This window comes from Barbatula barbatula (genome assembly GCF_947034865.1).
Source record: "Barbatula barbatula genome assembly, chromosome: 15".
Classification (NCBI taxonomy): Eukaryota; Metazoa; Chordata; class Actinopteri; order Cypriniformes; family Nemacheilidae; genus Barbatula; species Barbatula barbatula.
In genome coordinates, this window is record NC_136778.1 from 5,704,415 (window position 1) to 5,727,348 (window position 22,934).

Below are 22,934 nucleotides of genomic sequence, written 5' to 3' on the forward strand. Positions count from 1 at the left end.
CTGTTATATGGAACAATTGATTTATCAAACAATTCTGGTGAATTATAAAATTATACTGATTTTGTTGATACTTTTGGAATCAGTACATCTTTAAAGGAATACCATGAATGTATTAATTGCATATCCCCTAAACTTCTTTATCTTATCAAAAAACAAACAATTCTGTATCTGGTTCTCTTCCAAATCTTATTGTTGGGGGCATTTCTATCGTGGTTAAAATATTTTCCAACCTTTACATCAGAAAAATAATAACTAAAGATACATGTGTCTCTCCTAAGGCTATGGTGAAATGAAAACATGCTTATTCTTCCCCATCTTTTCAGAATATGTGGTCAGATATCAATAAATACGTAATCCCAAATGATGTCAATGAATCTCACTTTAAAATAATTTACAGATATTACCCTTGTGATGACTTTATTGCAACGTTTAAAGAAGTTTCAAGGTTTCACCAGTGTGCTGTTTTTGTAAAGATAAGTCTGAAAGAATTGTACATTTATTTTTTAGTTGCTCTTCTATTCATTTTTTTAGTGTAGGATCTCTTTGCTGATCTTTAAGACCTTTTACAAGTTTATTAATATAACTGACAAAATGGTCTTGTTTTTGCATTGTGAAACTGGTTCATTGGAAATAGATAATATTCTTAAAAAATGAAAAAGCCAAACACCTAAAGCAAAGTTTTTGTCAATTGTACCAAATGGTGGATTGTTTTCCACAGATATAAATAATTTTTTATGATTCTTTAATATTAATACGGAACAATAGCAAGGCTGTTAAGACATCTCGGCAACTGGATAAAATTCTTAACGTTTTAGATGCATAACTGATGTTTTTTTTATTGGTTATTTGCATCGTGCCATTATGTACTGTATTTGTACTATTAGACCTTGTAATTTACCCTATTGATGAATAAAAAATAAAAATAAAATGTAAGGTTACGTACTTACTGAAATAAGTACCTACTCATTGAGTATGCGATTTCGGATTCAGCCATTCATTCAAAATGTGTCAGAATACGGAAGTTAAAACGATCGCAACTTCCGGTTCACGGGGATTTTAAATGTAGCCTGAATCATTAGTACGTTAATGTTACTAAATACTTTTAAACGTACTAAAACGTTATTAGGCAAGGCAAGGCAAGTTTATTTGTATAACACATTTCATACACAATGGCAATTCAAAGTGCTTTACATAGAAGATATTAAAAATATCCATTTGATAAAACAGTTAAGAAATAAGAAAAATAAAAGTAAGCAGTTAAGAATTAAAAAATAAAATAACATAGTTTAGAAGAAATAAGAAAAATTAAAATTAACCAGTTAAGAATAAAAATAAAATAAAATATAGTTTAGAATAGATAATAAATAAAATAAAGTACAAACAGTCGGAGGCACAGTGGCACATTAATCAAATTATCTTAAATCCGATGTGTCTGGAACACAGCATACATATGCCAATTGTTTTATTTATAACATCTTCCTTTACTCATTTTATTAAAATGTATTTTATATGTTTCCTAAATCCGAAGTGCTCTTAAAAGTCACTGTAAATGATTAGTGCCAAAATGACAGTCAACGTACAGTTCACCTGCACAATCACAATCTTATCCGGCTGGAATTCGGTCAGCTCAAGTCTCTTCCCGGAAACTGTCTCACGCAAGCCTGTGATACGGTCCGCGGCGTCCACGCGCAGCCGGTGGCGAGTTTCGGTTGTGACGCGCGTCGCCAGTACCCGCCCCCTTCAGTCGCAGCCCGTGTTTGCTGCACAGGGATTCTGTAACCCGGACAAACAGAAGCAAGACTTCAGTCCACACATTCATCCGTCATCGCTATGGGAATTATACCTTTCCTCTTCCAAGACGAAGCGCCCATGCCCTACTACTTGAAGCCGGCGCACTCCGCGGCACAGACTATAAAAAGGCGTCAGTGGACAGTAACGTTATTTGTGCACTGAAAGGACAATGCGGTGCCTCTTGATGCGGTGATGGTGATGCTCCACCTATGAAGCTCTGAAGTAACAGAGGTGGATCTGGGTATATTCAAGCAAGAGTGAATCGATTGGGACGATGAATGGAAACATGTCTGTGAGTTTGACAATGGTGGTGAGTCAATGATACATTTAGTGCTCTCATATCCTCTCGAATATTCTGTTTTTTAAGGATTTAAAGGGACAGCTGCGTTTAGTCATTTCGCAGACGCTTTAATCCGAAGCGTCCAGGTGTCGCTCGCTCGAATATCCTATGCATGGGGAAAATATCTGTTTTAGAAAAGTACACACTTTTCATGTTTTTTTACGTAATTTCGTGTGGTTTCTGCGCAGCACAGTTATGTTTTCAACTCTCTGTGATTAATAGCAAGATAGTCGCAGGTTTTCTTATTGTTTTGTTTGTGGTGGTGGTGGTGTTGTATTTAATCATCATCCATTTTGGCGATTTTTTAAATTTTTTAAAGTTATCAGCCTGGCGCAAATGTGAAAATGTTAAAACATTTGTTTGGGAGAATGAACATTACATAACCAAAACAGGGGTATTGATGGAACCCCCCACCCCGTATCCCCAAACGTCCCCTCTTCCTTGCAAACATAATACACAAATACGATATAGCACATAACATAAACATTGCTGACATAACACATTACGTTGTGGCTTAGAGATCTACATTGTTTTATTTGAGTAACGTATTTATAAGACTCTTGTCATTGTCAGTTTACATCACTTTGCTATTTTAAAGGCATTTGCATGACTTGTACTATAAGCTGTTGTAAACGTCTGTTTTTATTGCATTAAAACAATTGCTTGACTCCATATCCCCATACAACTGAATTGTTTAGACGCCAACTTTGTTCTATATGATATGCTCATGTTGTTTAAACACTTCACATAATATCCATTAGCAGCATAGATCCGTTTGATATTAATTTGGTTCATCACATCCATTAGCAGGTATTTATCAAGAGACCATCAAGTCCCATACTGCACCAGCTTACTGCTGGATTCAATTGTTTTATACACGACTGTTAATGCATTTTCAGTCGCGCCAATTTGTGTCGTTCATGTACAGTACCAGTCAAAAACATGTTTGCAGTGATGTAATGCATTTGGCAAGGGGCCTGACATTTGCAGGAATATTCCTCGCTCATTCACGAAGCCTGCAGAGTCATTGGCTGTTGCCGATTATAAACTTAAGCACGATTGCCTTTAGGCAGGGAGTGTTTATATTTCACTTATGATGTATCACAGGTGTAACAGGTGTCCTCTTTGTCTGGTACTACTGGCACATGGAGTCCCGATGATATCACATCTGTCCCCATGGTTGGTCCTGCTGATTCGCACGCCATGTTTACACGTGAATCAACAAACAGTCTACACAAACCTAAAGCCTGTAGTCACGTTCCCTGAAGCATATGCCAATTCAGAGTTTCCATTTAGCGTAAAGCATCTACATCTGTGGTTAATACCAATGAGTTGTTATGTTCCTTGGAGCTCCTACCACCATAGACGAAAAACACAACACTCATCTTAGTGGATGATTGTAATGGGTTTTTAATGTTGTTCTTGCACTTTTATACTTTGTATTATATGAATACGTCTTTGGTATTGCTCACTAAATATGTATAATTGCAGAAGTATGTAAAGGATATACGCACACAGGTTACAAGCTCGTGTAGTCAGGTTGTAAAATGCCAAGTCTGTTTACTCGCAGGATAGTCAGGAAACCCAATGATTCATTTAAAACCATCATAAATTTTCTTTACAAGCCCATAAGAGCAGCTGAATCAACAGTTAAGCGTTGGGTAGTTAGAAAGGGAGCATTCCATTTTTTGCATGCTTATAATTTCGCATAGCTTTTGAGTTAAAAATGTATGCCTTGGGGATAAGGTTTATACATGCTTTATTATATGACAGAGGATTCGATTCTGAGGCCCTTTCAAAGTCATAACCTAAAAAGGTTTTGAGAAGGTGCCAGTAACGCATGTCTCTCCAACATTAGAATATGCGAATGGGATTTGCATGTGATGTCTTGCCTTTGCAGACAAACACAGTCAGAACAATAAGAACAAATCGGCCGTTCTCACTTTGTAGCACAATTTGTTTATTCTATATTGTGCAGTTTTCACACACTCTCGTTAAAAGTACACAAACAAAAAAAAAGCAGATTGCGTAGGAGATCCCCCTTACCCAGACAATATTTGGAGGTGGAGTTGAGTTGTGACATGTCATTGTTGAAAGCAGTAAAAAGTTCTTCCTCTTTATCTCAGATGGCCAGTTCTTCTTTTAAAAGCGGTTTTACAGAAAACCAATGTCAGAAGCTTATCTCTTAATGCAACAGTCTACTCATTTAGCGATGGAAACTTGTTCATGCGAATTGCTAGCCCAACACCCATACAAACATTGTTCTGTGAAAGTGTCCCTCTCACTGCCCTACTTCAAACCCTCGTCTATTGGCCTGCTCCGTTGCCCTCTCCAAAAGCAGAGGCTAATGGGAACGCACAGCTTTGTCTTATCGCCATTCACGACCGACAGGGTTTAGTTTGTCCTTCTGTAAGGCTGCACCGAGACGCTCCCCATCACCTCACAAAGAGCAACACGTGCACCATGAGGTTTGGCATGGCCCCATCCGTGTCATCGTGTGTCGGCTGGAGAATATTAACGTTTGTTTGTTTTATCCCAAACAATATGTCCATTATGTCAGTCCTCCCAATATAATAAGGAAATGTGTCCTCTGCGCTTTTATTCCAGTGTTCTGTGCGGTCTGTTGCAGAGGAACCGTAATAAAACACCGGGGGTTTAGTGATCTGCAGTTAATTGAACTTTGGGTTTAGAAAGTGATGATGCAGCGAGGCGCTCGTGTGCTGGATGTGAGTGCTTTAGCTTTCCGGCATCATATTTTCGGTGACGACTTTGCGCCTAGGCCAAGAATCTGTGAATTAAGCCGCCATGTGTAGCCAAAGCCCCATTTAGTGGAAGGATTACAACGTGGGGTAACGCCATAAAGAATATTAGGTGCTGTTATCGTGCTGTGCAGTCGGGAGGAGGCAACTGTTATGTCTGGAGTTAAGCTTTCGGGATCACGATCTGTTGTAACTTAAGAGCTCTTGTGTTTACTGGCTTCTTGTCATTAAAGGTCATTTTCAAGGTCATTGGCCTATAAGAATTCTGTCAACGGGGATCCCTTGTTTTTGTTTTAAAATGTGTCACATACATGGTGGACTTGTAGCAGATTGTGTGAATGTTATTTAAACTTTTATTGTCGTGTCTGGAGGTCATTTTTTTGAGTAAAAATGACTTTGTTTCAACTCCAAAAACAACTTCTTCCACAAACCCGTGACACAGCGGCCAGTCATTTATTACGTGTTTTGAGTGTTTGTATTGTTTGTATTACATAACAGTCTCCTTGTTCTTCTTTACCCGCTCTTAGCTGCTGTGCATTTTGGTCGGTGGCGTCTTAACCCACACGCTGACCCCCAGCCCGACCACAGAGAATCTCTTGTCTCCACGACACTACCACCACATTGACCCCGCCACCGGAAAGAAGCTGATGTGCAACAAATGTCCGGCAGGCACCTACGTGTCCTCTCACTGCACAGAGGCCAGCGTGCGGGAGTGCAGCCCCTGCCTGGAGGGCACGTTCACCCAGGGTGAAAATGGCGTACAGCAGTGTCACCGTTGTCAGAGACGCTGCCAAGCACCTTTTATCGAAAAGACCCCCTGTACATCCACCACCGATCAGCTGTGCGTGTGCCCGTCAGGCAGCTTCTCCCAGAGTGGTAAGTGCCAGCAGCATTCGACGTGTCCACCCGGGTGGGGCGTCAGAAAACCCGGAAGCGACACGGAGGACGTGCGCTGTCGGACGTGTCAGCGCGGTACCTTCTCTGACGTAGAATCGGATGTTCTGAGGTGCAGAGCTCACATGGACTGCCAGGCTCTGGGTTTGATGCTGTCGATTAAGGGTACCGAGAAGACAGATAATGTGTGTGGCCCGACTCCAGCGGGTTCTGACTCAGGACTGTTTAGAGAGGCCCCCGTGTCCACAGTTTCCAGCACTGAGTCAGCACATAGAGGTGAGAGTGAAGTGCTTTGCCCTTTATTATAAACATTTTAAGCAGCACAAAACATTTACAGTGTTGTCTATGTAAACATTTTCAGTCAAAACTTGAAATATACTGTATATTTTCAGAGAATGTATTGATTACCATTATATTGAACCATCAGTTCATTGTATGTTCCAATTATAAGGAATATGGACCATGATGCATGTGACAGTTTACTTCACACTTTGTAAAACTATGTTTTATCAACACAAAAATTGCTTGATATGGGTATTTAACCCACCAAATAGTGACATCTGACATATCAGTATGATGATAACCTTTGGTAAATACTTCATCATTTTAAGGTTGACATTTGCCTGGAATTGCCCTACAGTGTAGTCTTAAATAAAGTATCTCTGGTACATTCAGAGAATTTGGTTTCATTCCGGTTTTTGAAATGTTAAATATGTTTACAGTTAGAAGCACAATTGTTTGGTAAAGTATTGACCTTCATTTGATCCCCTGCCTTATATATATATATACAGAACACTAAGGAATTTCAACAGGTTGGATTGACTTTAGTTGCAAGATAGGTCATATATGAGCAGAAAAGACAAGCAATTCGTGAGAGATTATGTTGGCCACCAACGGTTTACAGGCTCCAGTTTGTTATCTACAAATGCCAGCTTGATTCTGGATTAAAGTTTTAGTTACTCTCCCTTCTGTTTTGTTTTCTGGGTTATGTTCATCTTTAGTAGTGCATTTAATTCCCTCTCTTTCCGTTTTTGTCTCCTCTTACACCTCACAGAAAATACTGCAATCTCACCAGCTGCAGAAATCGAGGATCCTTCAGTCCCGGCTCTCAACATCACAAAGACTGCCGGCGGAGACACCGACGTTCCCAAAACCACGGCGTCTTCCGATGGACGGATCCCAATCCAAACGTCTGCTGCTCAGGAGCTTCATAAAAGACTCCACAAGTTAGCCTCGTCACGAGGTTACCAGCGGGCCGAACAGCTGCCCGTGGAGGCGCTATCTGACAGCAAGGCCCAGGGACTGGGCTTTCGGCCCATCCGCAAGGGTTCTCCGAGGCCCAACACGCACAAGTACTTTGACATCAATGAACACCTGCCCTGGATGATAGTCCTGCTGCTTCTGCTGGTGCTGATGGTCATCGTTGTGTGCAGCGTAAAGCGAAGTTCACGGGTGCTAAAGAAGGGACCCAGACAGGATCCTAGTAGCATAGTGGAGAAAGCCATCCACAAGAAACCATGTTCTCCAGCCGAAACCAGAGAGAGGTGGATCTACTACTCAAACGGCCAAGGTGTGTTAAATCTCTTGATGCAACTACATGCTGATGCTTTTATTGATTGACTGTACACATCCCTGGCAATTCGAACCCATGACCTTTGCTAAGGCAATGCCAGTCTGACAAAGGGTCTATTCAAAATACTTGGATAAAATGTATTTAAGTTTCCAAAAAAGTGGATTATCAGACGGTACATTATTTTGCACTTTGCGTAAGAGAGTTACATCGGAAAGGTACGTTGTTTTTGGTAGGTAAAAGAGTCTTTCACTGGTAAAATACCTTCTCCTACCCGATTCTTAATCTGAAAGGGTCAAGGCTGGTTCTCATGAAATGCGTAAACAGTGTGTCACTATCAAAACACCACTCTGTTTGTTTGAGCTGCCCGACATAGCAACAATGTCTCAACCTATTGCGTGATTTTGGGGAAGACCACAGTTGTCATTGGAATTCCGTTTGATGATTAACAAACCTCTTAACCATTAATGCTGCGATCTGTAACCGTACCTCCATCGCTGTCTGGAACATGAAATGCAGGTTCCTTTAAATTCTTGTCTTACATGTGTTGAAGTCAAATCAAGATTTCACATGAAATCATACCCTACTGCACAAATAAAAAATCTTTATCTGTTGTGAATCGGGGTTAGGTACAGACACAGTTTTGAACCTGGCCTGATTTTTATGTACTTTCTTAATATTTGCAACGGATTGGCACTGAAACTACAACTACAGTTTTGAGAGATTTAGCTGGGTTTATGAAAACGCGTTAATAATCTGCTTTGGCAGATGCCGGACCTCAATCTCCAACACTTTGCAGTGTGAATGATATCTTGCAAAATGAAATTCCAATGTGGTAAACTATCTGTGGATCTCTAATCACAACATAACTGTCAATCTCATCCATTCTGCAACAAGACTGTATAGAGAAATCCAACAGTTACACAAACAACAAACCTGATCTCTCTTGGTTTACTGGAATCACTCATCTGGTGTTTGTTTCCTCTTTTATTATTTATTTCACACTCTACACCACATAACCTGCCGGTAAGATAGCATCCGTGAAACTTGCAGCTCTTTGGCACCGGCTTATACCATCTTGAGATATCTACCCATGTGTGTGACTTTGCGTTAACCCTGAGCAGTTGGAACCAGATCATTCCAGTTCTGTGTGGTTTCTGAGCCGCTTGGGTTTATCAGTGGACATGTCCTGGTAAGATGGGTGGAGGGACTGAATTATGTCTCTTGAGAGATGTGTGAGTTCAGCGTACCCCCGTATCGGTCCTTGTTTGAAGGTCACAAGGCTGGAACAGAGTATAATAGAGACTTTGACGTGGGTCAGTCAGAAACCACCTAGCAAACTTCCACTAAAAATACAACTAGTTTTTTTAAAGTTAGTTAAACATAATTTACATTCATATGACTGGACAAAACAATTTGATTGAACTTAAAAGCATCAGGAAACTTTTGAATTGAAGTTTTTGAAGTTTACATTTTTACAGCTTGCATAGCAAAATCCTAGTTGATAAAGATATAAAATACAAAATAAGATATTTTGAAGAATGTTGGTAACCGAACAACAGCGGTACCCATTGACTTGTGTCTATACAATAGAAGTAAATGGTTACCGCCGCTGTCTGGTTACCATCATTCTTCAAAATATCTTATTTTAATGTTCTTCAGAAGAAAGTCAGTCACACAGGTTTGAAAGGATGGGTAAATGATGACAGAATGTAAATTTTTAGGTGAACTATGATCTAAATATTTTAAGATTGAAGCATTTTGGATATTAGTAGTTTTATGATATTGATAAAGTTAATTGCCCTTGAAATCAGTGAAATATCGGTAAGGGAAAAGTAATGGCCTTATAATCTGTGATGTTTTCTCCCTAGCGTATCTGAACATGAACAATTTAATTGTTTATTGACTTCAAAGGAAAAATATTTTATAAAAAAAAAAAAACATGCTTAACTTTCTGATATAGTAGAGGCCTCTAGAATCATGTGAATTAAAAAGCACAGGTAAACCTTACACAGCTGCGAACACAGCACAAAACATTTTCTTAATTGATTCAAGGTGTGTAATTGGTCAGCCCGAAGGCATGTTTGTCCGTTACTACATAAGTGAAATAATGGCCATAAAGGGCCGCATGGGAAACATATATAAAGATGAAGGAGCGTTCGTACAAATAATGAATTCTTTCATTGGCGGCCAGGAGGTGCCTCGTACGCATAACAAAGCACGCATGGCGGAGAACAGAGAAACAGAACCACCCGGGTGTAAACCCCATATAACAACCTCTGCAATAGGTGTTATCTATAAAAGCCCACTGCTCAGAATCAGGGTGGGCTGGGGGTTTTATTGCAGACGATTAGGTACTTCATGGGTGAGCTCAGCTCTGCCAGTATTTTGTGTAACAGTCAGGGAATCTCTGGGGAAGCTTGTAGGATCCCCCGCTCGTAACCCCGCCCAGGTCTGTGTTTAATACTTCATGAGAAGACTTTCATTGTGTTGATGAGGAAGTGGTAATTACTGCGGGCGGTATGAGGCATGAGGTGTCAGGGATTTATGGGATGGCAGACATTCTTGAGGAGCCACCGCGGTGACTTTCCTAAAAGGAGAGTTCCTGGATTGCTTAGATTTCTTTGTTATGCAGCCAAGCTAGACCATGTTCAGCTGGTTCGCCACTTGGTTTGAATTTGATATGCAGATGTTACGACTTTGTTGTTGAGAAGCTGAGAGATCAGGTATCGTCTTGACACGTGCTAATTGTCTTTTAGTCTGAAGGCTTTTGTATAAATTTACAGTCGTTGATATATATAAATGAATTCTAACGGTAGGAGCTTTAACAACATTCAAAACAGCCAGATTGAAGTTATAAAGGAATGACAATAGTGCAGACAGTGTCTGGGTAGTTATGCAAATCACTGTCTGGCAGACACGTTTTTGTGGGTGGAGCTTAGGTGGAGACAGAAAATGATGCCATTGAATTACTAATGCTAGGCACGTTTTGTTTGCTTGGTTTTTGACAATAACTAGAAAAAAGATCTGATTACATTTTAACATGTGAGGTCACTCACTGTCTAGGACCGCGATTGTTTTTGAAAAAGTTCACTTTAACGCAAGGAACCTGCCTGACCTGTACACACTCACTTAATGGATCCAGACTGACCCGTTAAGTGGCCTGACATCTACACATACCAGACAGAGAAACCAAGCGTGTATAATAAAGATAAGCTGAGAGGGTATACATCTACACCCACCTAAAGGATTATTAGGAACACCATACTTATACTGTGTTTGACCCCCTTTCGCTTCAGAACTGCCTTAATTGTACGTGGCATTGATTCAACAAGGTGCTGAAAGTATTCTTTAGAAATGTTGGCCCATATTGATAGGATAGCATCTTGCAGTTGATGGAGATTTGTGGGATGCACATCCAGGGCACGAAGCTCCCGTTCCACCACATCCCAAAGATGCTCTATTGGGTTGAGATCTGGTGGGCGCCATTTTAGTACAGTGAACTCATTGTCATGGTCAAGAAACCAATTTCAAATGATTGGAGCTTTGTGACATGGTGCATTATCCTGCTGGAAGTAGCCATCAGAGGATGGGTACATGGTGATCATAAAGGGGATGGACATGGTCAGAAACAATGCTCAGGTAGGCCGTGGCCCAATTGGCACAAAGGGGCCTAAAGTGTGCCAAGAAAACATCCCCCACACCATTACACCACCACCAGCCTGCACAGTGGTAACAAGGCATGATGGATCCATATTCTCATTCTGTTTACGCCAAATTCTGACTCTACCATCTGAATGTCTAAACAGAAATCGAGACTCATCAGACCAGGCAACATTTTTCCAGTCTTCAACTGTCCAATTTTGGAGAGCTCGTTCAAATTGTAGCCCCTTTTTCCTATTTGTAGTGGAGATGAGTGGTACCCGGTGGGGTCTTCTGCATACTTAGGTTGTAACGAGTGGATATTTCAGTCAAAGTTGCTCTTCTATCAGCTTGAATCAGTCGGCCCATTGTCCTCTGACCTCTAGCATCAACAAGGCATTTTCGCCCACAGGACTGCCGCATACTGGATGTTTATTCCTTTTCACACCATTCTTTGTAAACCCTAGAAATGGTTGTGCGTGAAAATCCCAGTAACTGAGCAGATTGTGAAATACTCAGACCGGCCCGTCTTGCACCAACAACCATGCCACGCTCAAAATTGCTTAAATCACCTCTCTTTCCCATTCTGACATTCAGTTTGGAGTTCAGGAGACTGTCTTGACCAGGACCACACCCCTAAATGCATTGAAGCAACTGCCATGTGATTGGTTGATTAGAAAATTGCATTAATGAGAAATTGAACAGGTGTTCCTAATAATCCTTTAGGTGAGTTTATATTTGCCTACCTGTACTAACAGTGGCTAACGTTAGCAAATGCATTTACTTGAACACAAACCTGACACATAACATGAGCCTTCTCACTTTTGGCTCTCCCTTTTTTAGTTTATACTAATGCAAAAAGAGATGACAGTTTCCTTTATGTTTAGTTTTCGATTCTTAACTGCTAGTTGTGTGACTAACAAAGTTATCTAGCCTACCCTTCGCGTTCAAAAGTTAATGCTACGTGAAAGTACCCCAGTTTCTGATTAGGTGGACACACGTGAGATATTTTTAGACACATACCCAAATCATAATCCACATAAACAAAAGACAGTCGTTTTTTTATTCTATCATTTTTGATGATGGTTTCTGTTCAGTCCACTCGTTTTATTGTGTTTAACTACAGCTGTCGTCAGTGTTTTTGTTTGGCAATGACAGCAGCTATGTGTTTAAATATCAAATTGGAGATTGTATACTGTCGATTGTGGCACTAAACAACTCAAGATGATATTTTAAACTCCTTATGTAGCCGAATCTGTGCTGGTTTGAATTGGCCTCCTCCGGTTTTCCCTTTGGCCTCCAGCTAATGTCGTGACGTAAGCGTGACTTCGGCGTAAAAGGGGTTGGTAGTGTTTCTGTATAAAATGGGGTTAAGTAAAATCTGTAATTGATAACCCAATTGAAACCCTAAATTTGAAATATAGGCCAGGTTTCATGGACAAGGCTTAGCTTAAATTTACGTAGATTTGTGGGGGTGTGGTTACACGAGGCATTTCAGGCAGGTCTGGATGAGCATTTGTATCTTTTCCTTTTTTTACGTGTCTAAAACATGCATGGGCGACTTATAACACACCAAACACAAAGAGAAACACGTATTCGCGCCAGATGAACCCTTTTAAAGATATGTCCGGTCAATTTACTTTCAGTTAGGACAGCTCAAATTTTATATTTTAGTCTGGTACTAGCCCTAATCCTTTTCTGTGAAGCCAAAAAAGTATTAAAATTTGAAACCATTAAATGAATCAGATGAATTTAAGATTATTAAAGTATTATTAAAAGGAGGGTTAATCGAATAAGCAAACTTGTGACATAGGTTATGTCAGCTCATCTGTATAAAAGGTCAGATTTCCGATTATACGCACATGATGTTCTTTGGAGTGTTTTGAGATCATGCTGGGATAACATGGACTAGTTTTGTTCAACTGAGTCTGTGCCAGAACGAGTGTATGCTGTCATTCAAACAAAAGTAGGACATGCCAAATAGAAAAGATGCTTATACAAAACGACTTTAAGCTGTATGTTTTATCAGTATTAATCAAGTTGATATCTCTATATAAAATCTTATTTTAGCTAAAGTATTTTCTTATCATATAATTTGAGTAGGGATGCACCAATATGTAAGTTTTGGCCTATAACGATAACCGATAATTCTTTAACATTGTAAGTCGATAACCGTTCTATTGGCCAATATACATTATCTAAATATTAATATAAAATTCATCTGAAAGACTGAATCAAAGGCAAAAAGTGGACAAAGGCTTTTATTTGAAAACATTCTCTGCAGAAAACAAGGTAACCATTAGTTCTCTTTTTCCCTCAGAAAATCATGTACCAAGCCTATTAGTTAATGATTCTTTAACCTTCAAAATTTTTTGGCATATTTTTTATTTAGTAAACAAATTATAGATGTTCTTCCAGAGCAACCCAGACAAATGTTCTTAATAGCCACAAGTCTAACAGGTCTCAAGACAGAAAGCATTCAGACAGCAGTCTGATTCAAACAACATGCTTTTGTTCTGATAATTTACCCATTCATGATGACTGTATCTACATACTGTACATCAACAATGTTTTGTTTTATATGATCATGACAGCACTGTTGTACTTGAACTGTGAGCAGCGTGCAGCTGAAGAAGTTAAACTAGAGGGAATTATTTATGATTTATCAGCTAGAATATATCACCTTAAATTGTATTATAGGCCAGTTCTGATAACACAAAAAATAATCATTCATCGACGATACCAATAGGCTGATCATTTTTCGTGCATCACTAAATTTGATCATTTGTCAGGATAGAAAGGATTTCACGAGAAAATTCACTTTTTTTTTTAAACTTACTGCACATAACCAAATGTCACCGAGTTCAAGAAAAACATTGTACTTGCTGATTGAAGCGCTGTCATGAAAACCAGACCTTTAAACATTTGTAAACACCCTGTCTGCATTCGAAATGTAGCTGCATATGTTTTCCCAACATTCGCCTTCGGAACTGGGGCAACAAAATCCATCAGTCTGTACAGTCACAGACGAGAGAAAACAACATCACGCGACCTGTCGAATTTGGCCTAGATCATATAGACAGAGACTGTCACTTAGACAGACGCAGGCAAGTGGACGGGCAGCCTGCAGGCCTAGGCATTTTTAGATCCATGGCACGCTATCCTCCAGAGAGCGCCAGTGAATTCGCTGCAGATGGATCACAAACAGGACAGATCTGGCTTTCAGATAGATGCTTTAATACCTTCCAGCAGCCATTGTCCCCTTAAATCATCCTGTTACGATGGACTCCATCAGGTTTATGTTCTGTAGAGAGAAATAAAACTGGATTATGTTGATCCAGGTTGTTACTGGTAATGGTGACAGTTTGAATAATAATATGATGGGATTAAGTTGTGCTACAGTATCAGGTCATTGGGTTATTTTTGTTATATTATATATATATATATATATGCTTTAAATATTTCATGTATAGTATCTCAATATTATATTATATTATATATCCTATATTATACTATTATAGTTTTATGTTATGTTTAATTTAATAGTTTAGATAGTGTTTAAGTTTTAAAGTAATATAAAATAATATATTGGCTTGAGATAATTTCTAATGTCTGGTTTTGTAAAGGGATAGAGTTAAACTAGACTGTAGTTTAGTTTTTACTAGAACAATTTTTTACATTGAAAAAAAGTGGTACTTGGCTATGCATAGCCCACCACCCTGATGCTGGGGTTATGGGTGTTGATATGCAGTTTATTTTTAGTTAATGCTTCTTCTGAGTTATGTATGCTGCTTAGTGACAGCTCAAAATTTTAAGATGAATATTTTTTTAAATCTATAGCACTCATAAATCTGCACTTCTGTTAAACCTAAAGAATATGTTGCATATTAATCTTAAAGAATAGTGTGAATTAACATAGTAGTTTAAGACTTAGACAAGTGACCTTTTAAAACTACTCTCCTCAGTATTGTAGAAGTATTTCCCAGCATACAACTGTTGGTCACGCTAAAGTGTATCAACACAGGAATCAGTCTGGGTTATTGCTATGGCCTTAACTACAGGACGGAATGTCCTGCTGCAGACGTTGGTGTAGGTAACTTTAGATCATTGCCCTTCTGATGTATACACTTCCATCCCCTGGCTGCGTCTGAACGAATACTGCAGCAATAGCAGGTCATGGGGTCACTAAGACAAGCAACATACGCTTTTTAATACAGCAGACACAAAAGTAACTGCCCACTAATATTCAGAATATATCAGCATATAGCTTGCTTCCTTTTTTGGAAGAAACTATATTATGCAGTACATAATCATCGGATTTATGTATTCTCGTCTAGGTATTGACATCCTGAAGCTGGTAGCAGCACAGCTCGGCAGCCAGTGGATTGATATGTACAGATTACTGGCCAGTGCCACGGAGCGCGAGGTGGCTGCCTTTTCCAATGGCTACTCGGCGGATCACGAGAGGGCGTACGCCGCTCTCCAGCACTGGACCATACGTGATAGCGACGCAAACCTGGCAAAGCTGATCAACGCCCTCCACCGCCATCGGCGCATCGACGTGGTGGAAAAGATACGTAGTGTCATGGAAGACAATCCTCAGGTGAGCATCAACTATATATGCTTAAACCAGACCTAGGCAAAGTGATAGGTCACTCAAAAGTAAAAACTGGCTTCATTTATTCATTCTCATGTGGTTCAGAACCTGTACATGACACTTTCTTCTCTGGAAACACAAAAGAAGATATTTTCTTTTTATTTTCAGTGGTTTTGTTTCCATACAATGGAAGTCAATGGTATCCAGTGTTATTTGGTTACCAACATTCTTCAAAATATCTTTGTCCTTCAAAAAAAAGTAATGTAGGTTTGGAATGACATGATGGTGAGCAAATGATGAAATAATTTCATTTCGGGTGAACTAGCTCTGTAACCAAGCTGTAAAACCAGTTTAAACCAGCAAACCACCATTAGCAAGTCTCCCTTCAGTCAGCTGCTGTTAAGACAAACGGACAGATTTTGAAATGAACCCATTACACATTAAGCTAGAATTTACATACACACTTCACTCGCCATGCCATTAGCCATTAGGACAAGTTTATGTGTTTAAGTGATTTACACATAGAGACGTTTCAATATTAGCAAACTTAAGACTACAGCCTCTCTTGGTGAAACCCCAAGCTTTTAGTCAAGTCACACTAATGGATCAACTAGCCATTTGTATACAGTGTTACGTAAGGTACACATCCCAAGTCTAGAACACAGTTTGGATAATACATGTGTAGCAGGGAAGACAAACCTCATGACTCCTGGCTGCATCCCATTGAGCCGCATTGCTCATAACAGAGGGCTGACACGCACCCGGAGATATAAAATCAATCATCAACATTCATTTTAAAGGTACAATCCCTTCCTGTGTCCAGTCCATAGAGGCCATTTCATTTACCATGACCTTGTCCCAAGGTCACGGGAGATGGTGTTGGTGACTTGATATCTTTGCTGATATCACTGAGATGTACAAAAAAATCTCTTATGACTGTTTTGTACGTCTGCCCGTCAGCACCACCTAATAATCCCATAATTGCCAGCGCGATTGTTGACTTTCACTAGACCTCTGTACAGGAAGGCCAAAGGTAGTCTTGTTGTAACAGGGCTACATTCCTTAACCGGAACGTTTTGTTCACAGTTACAAAGCAGTTTTTTATTCACTCTCTGACCTTATTCCGTCATGTTTATGGGAAATTTGCATAGGTAGCATCATTAAAAGAGGGATTTTGACCTGGTGCAAAAACATGATGCGCATTTAATTGTCCCTCTTTACATATTTGGCAGACGGGTTTATCCAAGGTGACTTACTTAACGGGATAGTTCACCCAAAAATTTGATAATTCTGTCTTCCTTTACTCCCTTGTATGGCTTTCTTCTTCAGAACACAAAAGACGATATTTTGAAGAATGTTCGCAACCGAACAACAACTGACTTGCATTGGTTTTGTGTCCATACAATAAAAGCGAACGGGTACCACCACTGTTTGGTTACCAACATTCTTCAAAACATTCTCTTTTGTGTTCTGCATAAGAACTCATACAGGTTCATAATGACAAGAGGGTGAGTAAATGGTGACAGAATTTTATATTTGAGTGAATTATCCCTTTAAGGTATAAATTTGATTAGCGTGTTCTTTGGGGATTGAACACACAACTCTTGAAGTTGCAGGAAAACTTCAAATCTCGCAGAAGGCACACATTCCCTAATCTAAATTAGATTTAATCGTTTTATTAAAGCCTTTATGTAACCTGCATTAAGATGTTCTTAACCAGGTGCTTGATGCCCGGCGCATTTTTTGCTTCCTGAGGAAAAAACGTGATATTAGGCGGAACTTGTTGTTACTCACGAGATCTGATATTGAATTAGCAATGCTGAATGAAAATGGTACATCGGTGGGAGTAGTAGGAAAAGCTTTATTTTGGTTGCTCTCATCAGAACCATATGTTCCAACATGAGATCACATGGATCTTATGCTGTTCAGTGCCACCGCACGCATGGCCTCCTATCAGGTGAATGAATCGCACATGGCAAGACAGAAGGTAGGAACCAATTAAAAAAATGTTCAGTATCCGTACAGACACGGGTAGACCTGTGTAGCATCAGTTAGTGTTTTAACGTAAAAATTCTCCACTTACCCCCAATTGTTTTACTCTAAAATAAACAATCATCATTTACTCATTGCCGGATCATTTTAGAGTGATGTATTTCTTAAAAGTATGACTACTGATGCGATTATTAAATCAGTAATACTCCCTTTAATGCTGTCACAGTGTTACACTACAAGTGATCAGAAATGTGCGGAAAATAAGTAATCACAAAAAAAGGAAAAGCATACATTTAAGTTATTATATGAGGACAGTTAACTTACTGTTTCATAAAGTTTAATACACTATAAAAAATGACACGGATGTTTACTTGAAATTATTTTGTGTAAAAAAATATTTGTGTAAACATTTTTAAGGTTATTTTTACGTAAATCAATTAAAATTACCTAAATTATTTAAGAACATGTCACATGATAAACTGATTTGAAGAAATACTAATTTGAGCATTGGAGTTAACTTCTTGATCTTTTTTAACTTTAACATTTTTAACATGTATTATTGTTTACAACATATATGATGTACAAGCAAGCTGAGAGTCGTCTCAGTACTGACATGTGCACTTTTTTTAAAAAACACTGACCTTAACACAAGCACCACTCTTCAGTGCATGCTGGGAACTCTGAATTCACAAATGAACTAAAATAATGTAGTCCCACCACAAGTTTAAGTGGGTTGAACATGATGAAATTGACTAAATAATTTGTGCATTTTGAATTCCGAGATACTTTCTATCATTCTAACTTCAATATTGGTAAAACAACCAAGAACATAATTGTATGAAGTAAAGTTTGCTCAATTCATTTCATGAAATCCACTACGACACAGTGTAAAATTAGTTTTTCTCAGGAAAAGCACATATTTAAGGCACAGACAGTGAAAATCCTCAAGGTTTGTTACGCGTCGTTACCCACATCTTAACTGGGCTAACCTCTGTGTTGCCATTTTACTTTTGGAGTTCATGCAGTTCAGGGTCATTTGTCTCCGTGTGGGGTGACTAATAAATGACCAAATGTGATTGCTCACGTCGCCAGTTAAAGCCATACTTTGCTTTTCTTTGTGCCACTGATTATTCAGTGACGAGTCAATTACAAAACATTTCCAGGAAATGATCGTTTGTGGGGTTCTGGTAAGCCCTACATTATGTGGGGACCAAATGTCTCCAAAAAAATTTTAATGTCTGACATTTTTCACCTTGTTGTGGGGATTTCTATGGGTCCCCACAAAGAAAATAGGTTCTAAATCAAGTTAAATGATGTTATTTAAAAAAAGTTAAAACATAGAAAGGTGTCACGGTTAGGTTTAGGGTAGGGTGAGGCTTAGGGGATAGAATATATTTGAAGAGTTTTTTCCCAAAATTATATATATATGAATATATCAAAATATATATATTATTATATAATAATATTAATGAGTTATGAACATTAGTCACCTGTATAATATAGTATATCATAAAATATAGATGTCTTTTTATTGTGCATTCCAATTAATATCAATCAAACTGCAGTTGGTTGGTTTTGATTTAAGCCCTAATAACACGGATAAATACAGCTAACACAATAAGACACAACAAAAACATGATAACATTATAAAAAGCATGAATTTTGAGCGATCTCATTTTGGAACCAAACTCTTCATTTGTTCGTAATATCATCAAAACGTGTCCAAAACTGAGCGAGCATTTAAAGGGAAAATTCTGTCATAATTTACTTGCCTTCTTCACTTTAACCGTAAAATCAACAAAATAATATATTTTGAAGAAAGTTGGTAACCGCCAGCACCCATTGACTTCTATTGGAAGGACACAAAATAGTAGTTCATCTTCAAAATGAAAATTCTGTCATAATAGACACGCCCGCTTGACTTTCTTCTGCAGAACACTAAAGAAGATATTTTGAAAAATGTTGGTAGTAACAGAACAAGCCCCCCATTCATTTATATTGTATCCAATGGAAGTGAATAGGGGGCTGTTAACAACAATATCTTCTTTTGTGTCCTGAGAAAGTAAGTAAGTAATTCAGATTGGAAATGACAAGAGGGTTATTAAGAGATCTATCACTTCAAATTGCATTTGGTCTGCAAGGTCACTCAGTATGGTAGTTGGGTGAAATTGTGTCGACAGTTTAGCCTTGGTGACTTATGCTAAATAAACCACACCACTACTCTGTTCTAAAGATTAAACGCAGTGCTAGACTGTGACTCACGTTTTCGGAAATACATCATAAATGTACCAACACAGTGTCATAACAAGTATGTTTTGTGAACAGCGGTCTTTGTTACAACGACACAGGCCATATGTTCTGTGGGTAGTGAATTGCCGGCTGGACAGAATCTTTTTCATATGCCTTCCCAAGTTGGCGTCCCCTGACGCACAGAGCTCCAAGGACGGGACCATTGTGGGTGGTACGGGGCCGTGAAGGCCAAACCCTTTGTACATTGGGTACATAGCGAAATACTTGTAGACTCTGACTTTGTGCGCGTAATACAGTTTTCCCAGTCTCTCGGCAGAAAGTTAAGTCAATTTTTTCGCACAATATTTCCAAGAAAAAGTTGTTTTATGCAGGGAGGATACTGCTTCATTGATATGAGATCAGAACAAAACTAAACTTAAAAACAAATATTTTTGGCCTACACTTCCGCAGAAAGTCCCACAGATTTGAACACGTATCATTCACTTCTTCACATGTGTTTTTTAGTTACTTTAAATAATTTGATTCTTTTCAAAACGGGATTACAAAAATTGGCCTTAAAAACCCTATAAAATCCATCTTGGCTGATTAATATATGACAGAATATACGTCTTATGGTGTATCAAAAAAATCACTGTTTTCTATGCCATACATTTTGTCGTAGGTTGACCTAAACAAGCTGATGACTGCTGTGAATGTAGGCCAATGCTTGAACCCCAGCCATAAGCCTTTAGAGTCACTTGGCATTGTGGTGGAGCAGTCGCCCATGGAGCGCTCCAAGGGATTCTTCACCGACGAATCAGAGCCTCTTCTTTTGCGATGTGACTCCACTTCCAGCAAGGACTCTGCCCTCAGCCGGACCGGCTCTTTCATAACCAAAGGTAAGCGTACATTGATAAACACAGAAACTGTGTTACATTTTCTCACATATGCATATTACACTTAGTCATTTAGCAGACGCTTTTATCCAAAGCGACTTACAGAGTTCAGGGAGCAATAAGCCATATGTCACACAAGAGCAATAGTACAATAGGTGCTAATGCAAAGTTACTAGTTTCAACAAAAGCCAGACAACTACCTGTGGTTCTTTCATTTGTATGTCAAGTATTCACAGAAGAGATGGGTTTAAAGTCGTTTTTTGAATGTTGTGAGAGATGTGGTTGACCAGACCGAGTTAGGAAGAATGTTCCACCAGGAAGGAGTTGTGAAGGAGAATTTGCTATTCTGAGATATATAGTCATCATCATTCTTTATTCTATTTTAATCCCATTTATTGAGGTGTGAGAAGAATATATTGTATAATATATATTATAATGCTTGTTAAAGCCTTAAAGATGATGTGATGTAACAATACTTTCACATTACATGTGAGGTAGTACTGGCACAAAATAGCAATTTCCATTTTAAGCAATGGTGTGAAATTGAGACACTGTTAGACTTTGTAATGACTGTTAGATAGACATTTTTGAATGTATCTACTGCCCTCTTGTGGTTGCTCTATGCCCCTACATCTAATGAACCAAATAAATACATAATACAAATAAAATACAGTCCGTGTAACTGTTAAGTAAAGGTACTGCAGGGTGTCAGCTGATTAAAGTTTCAACTCAGAGTAATAAAACAAATTTAACCTTATTCTGAGGGAGCCCTATGATGTTTTATCATGTTATCATTAATAACTTTCTGCTTCTCTTGTCACTCAGAAAAAAAGGACACTGTGCTGCGGCAGGTGCGCGTGGACCGCTGCGACCTACAGCCTATCTTTGATGATATGTTGCACATTCTTAACCCAGACGAGCTCCACGTCATTGAGGAAATACCCACGGCAGAAGACAAGCTTGACCGCTTATTCGAGATCGCCGGGGTGAAGAGTCAAGAAGCAAGCCAGACTCTGCTCGACTCGGTCTATAGCCACTTGCCTGACCTCCTTTAGACCTCTGCAACCATGTCATTATTGTCCGCTACAAAACCACAGTGATGGACACACTTATGTGCGCTCGCTATTGTACGTCTGTTTCAGTTCAACATGCACGCAACATCCAAAACTCCGGAATGCTCCTACAGGAGTCTCTCTTTGTCAGCTTTGGAGCTTCTTGCCTGTGTGCTGGATTGGACACAGCTGGTGTCAGCACTATAATCTCTCTAATAAGTAGCATATTGTTGCACACACATTGGCATGATGTCTAACTCAAAAGCTATCAAATTTAATTTATGAACCATTTCTGTAAACATTTGGTCCTCTGTTATTACGACTAACAAGTTAACGTTACCTTATGAACAAGGTATTTTTGTTGTTTTTGTTTGTTTTGTACATTCTCAAGCATTACCACTGTCATTTTTTGCGTATACTTTGTTGTAATTTAACTTGTGTGATATGTGATTTCAAGGGCATTGAAAAGCATTCCTGTCGGTTATGTTGCAAATCATGACACTTTATATGCATTCATTATACACTTAAAACAAATTGATCGCACCATGATCATCTTCTAAAGGTGGTAGAATTCTGTCATTTCAAATGTGCTAGTACCACCAAAATCAAGCTTTTTAGAAATCATATACATACATGACAATATAGAGAATGTCTGTCCTTTTAAAACGCCACTCTGGTGCTAGATGTGGGATTGTGGACAATTTACCCCAATAACAGGGTACGGCCGTTTGACCTCTGAACTCGTGGGCCAAAAAAAGGTATTCACTTAGTGTGTCTCTTACCCATGAGGACGAGCTGGACTGGAAAGTTATGTATGTAATCTTATGGCTGTTTCCAGATGTAACACGTATAACCAAGACATTTATTATTATTGTTAATTCTGATGTAACCCGAGAAAGCAGCAAATAAAAGTTTTGTCATAATTTGTTTGGCTTTTTTAACTAGGTTGGAGTTTTGGAATGAATGCTGGTGACTTAATACAGACTTACCGTAAGATACTTTTAACAAATACCAGACATATGTTCTAAGCGACGTTAAGGAATTTCTGACATTTAAGAATGACCTTTTGTTTAATCCGTGCTGTCAACCTATTTGAATGGATTTTAGTGGGACAGACAACAGCAACTATATTTGCATACATTTTGCTAAACATATTAGCACATTGTGTAGAC

The 22,934-nt window shown here is 38.9% G+C and overlaps 1 protein-coding gene across 2 annotated transcripts; it reads left to right on the top strand.

Moving 5' to 3' along the window:
- Positions 1-1,697: 1,697 nt before the first annotated feature.
- On the top strand, positions 1,698-22,686 carry tnfrsf21 (tumor necrosis factor receptor superfamily, member 21). 2 transcript variants are annotated; one of them, XM_079474516.1, is made up of 6 exons: positions 1,698-2,101; positions 5,418-6,060; positions 6,839-7,354; positions 15,334-15,599; positions 20,497-20,713; positions 21,536-22,686. In XM_079474516.1, the coding sequence occupies exons 1-6, from the start codon at positions 2,066-2,068 to the stop codon at positions 21,763-21,765; spliced, it is 1,908 nt and encodes a 635-aa protein (XP_079330642.1). In that variant the 5' UTR covers positions 1,698-2,065; the 3' UTR covers positions 21,766-22,686. The 2 variants fall into 2 exon arrangements, with proteins under 2 accessions (XP_079330642.1, XP_079330643.1); XM_079474517.1 differs by having other exon boundaries at positions 1,763-2,083; positions 21,536-22,683.
- The last annotated feature ends 248 nt before the right edge of the window (positions 22,687-22,934 follow it).

Coding starts and splice junctions, on each gene's coding strand:
- tnfrsf21 (XM_079474516.1), top strand. CDS start 2,066: ATGAATGGAAACATGTCTGTGAGTTTGACAATGGTG. Junction 6,061..6,838: donor CACTGAGTCAGCACATAGAG/GTGAGAGTGAAG, acceptor TACACCTCACAG/AAAATACTGCAATCTCACCA. Junction 15,600..20,496: donor TCATGGAAGACAATCCTCAG/GTGAGCATCAAC, acceptor ATTTTGTCGTAG/GTTGACCTAAACAAGCTGAT.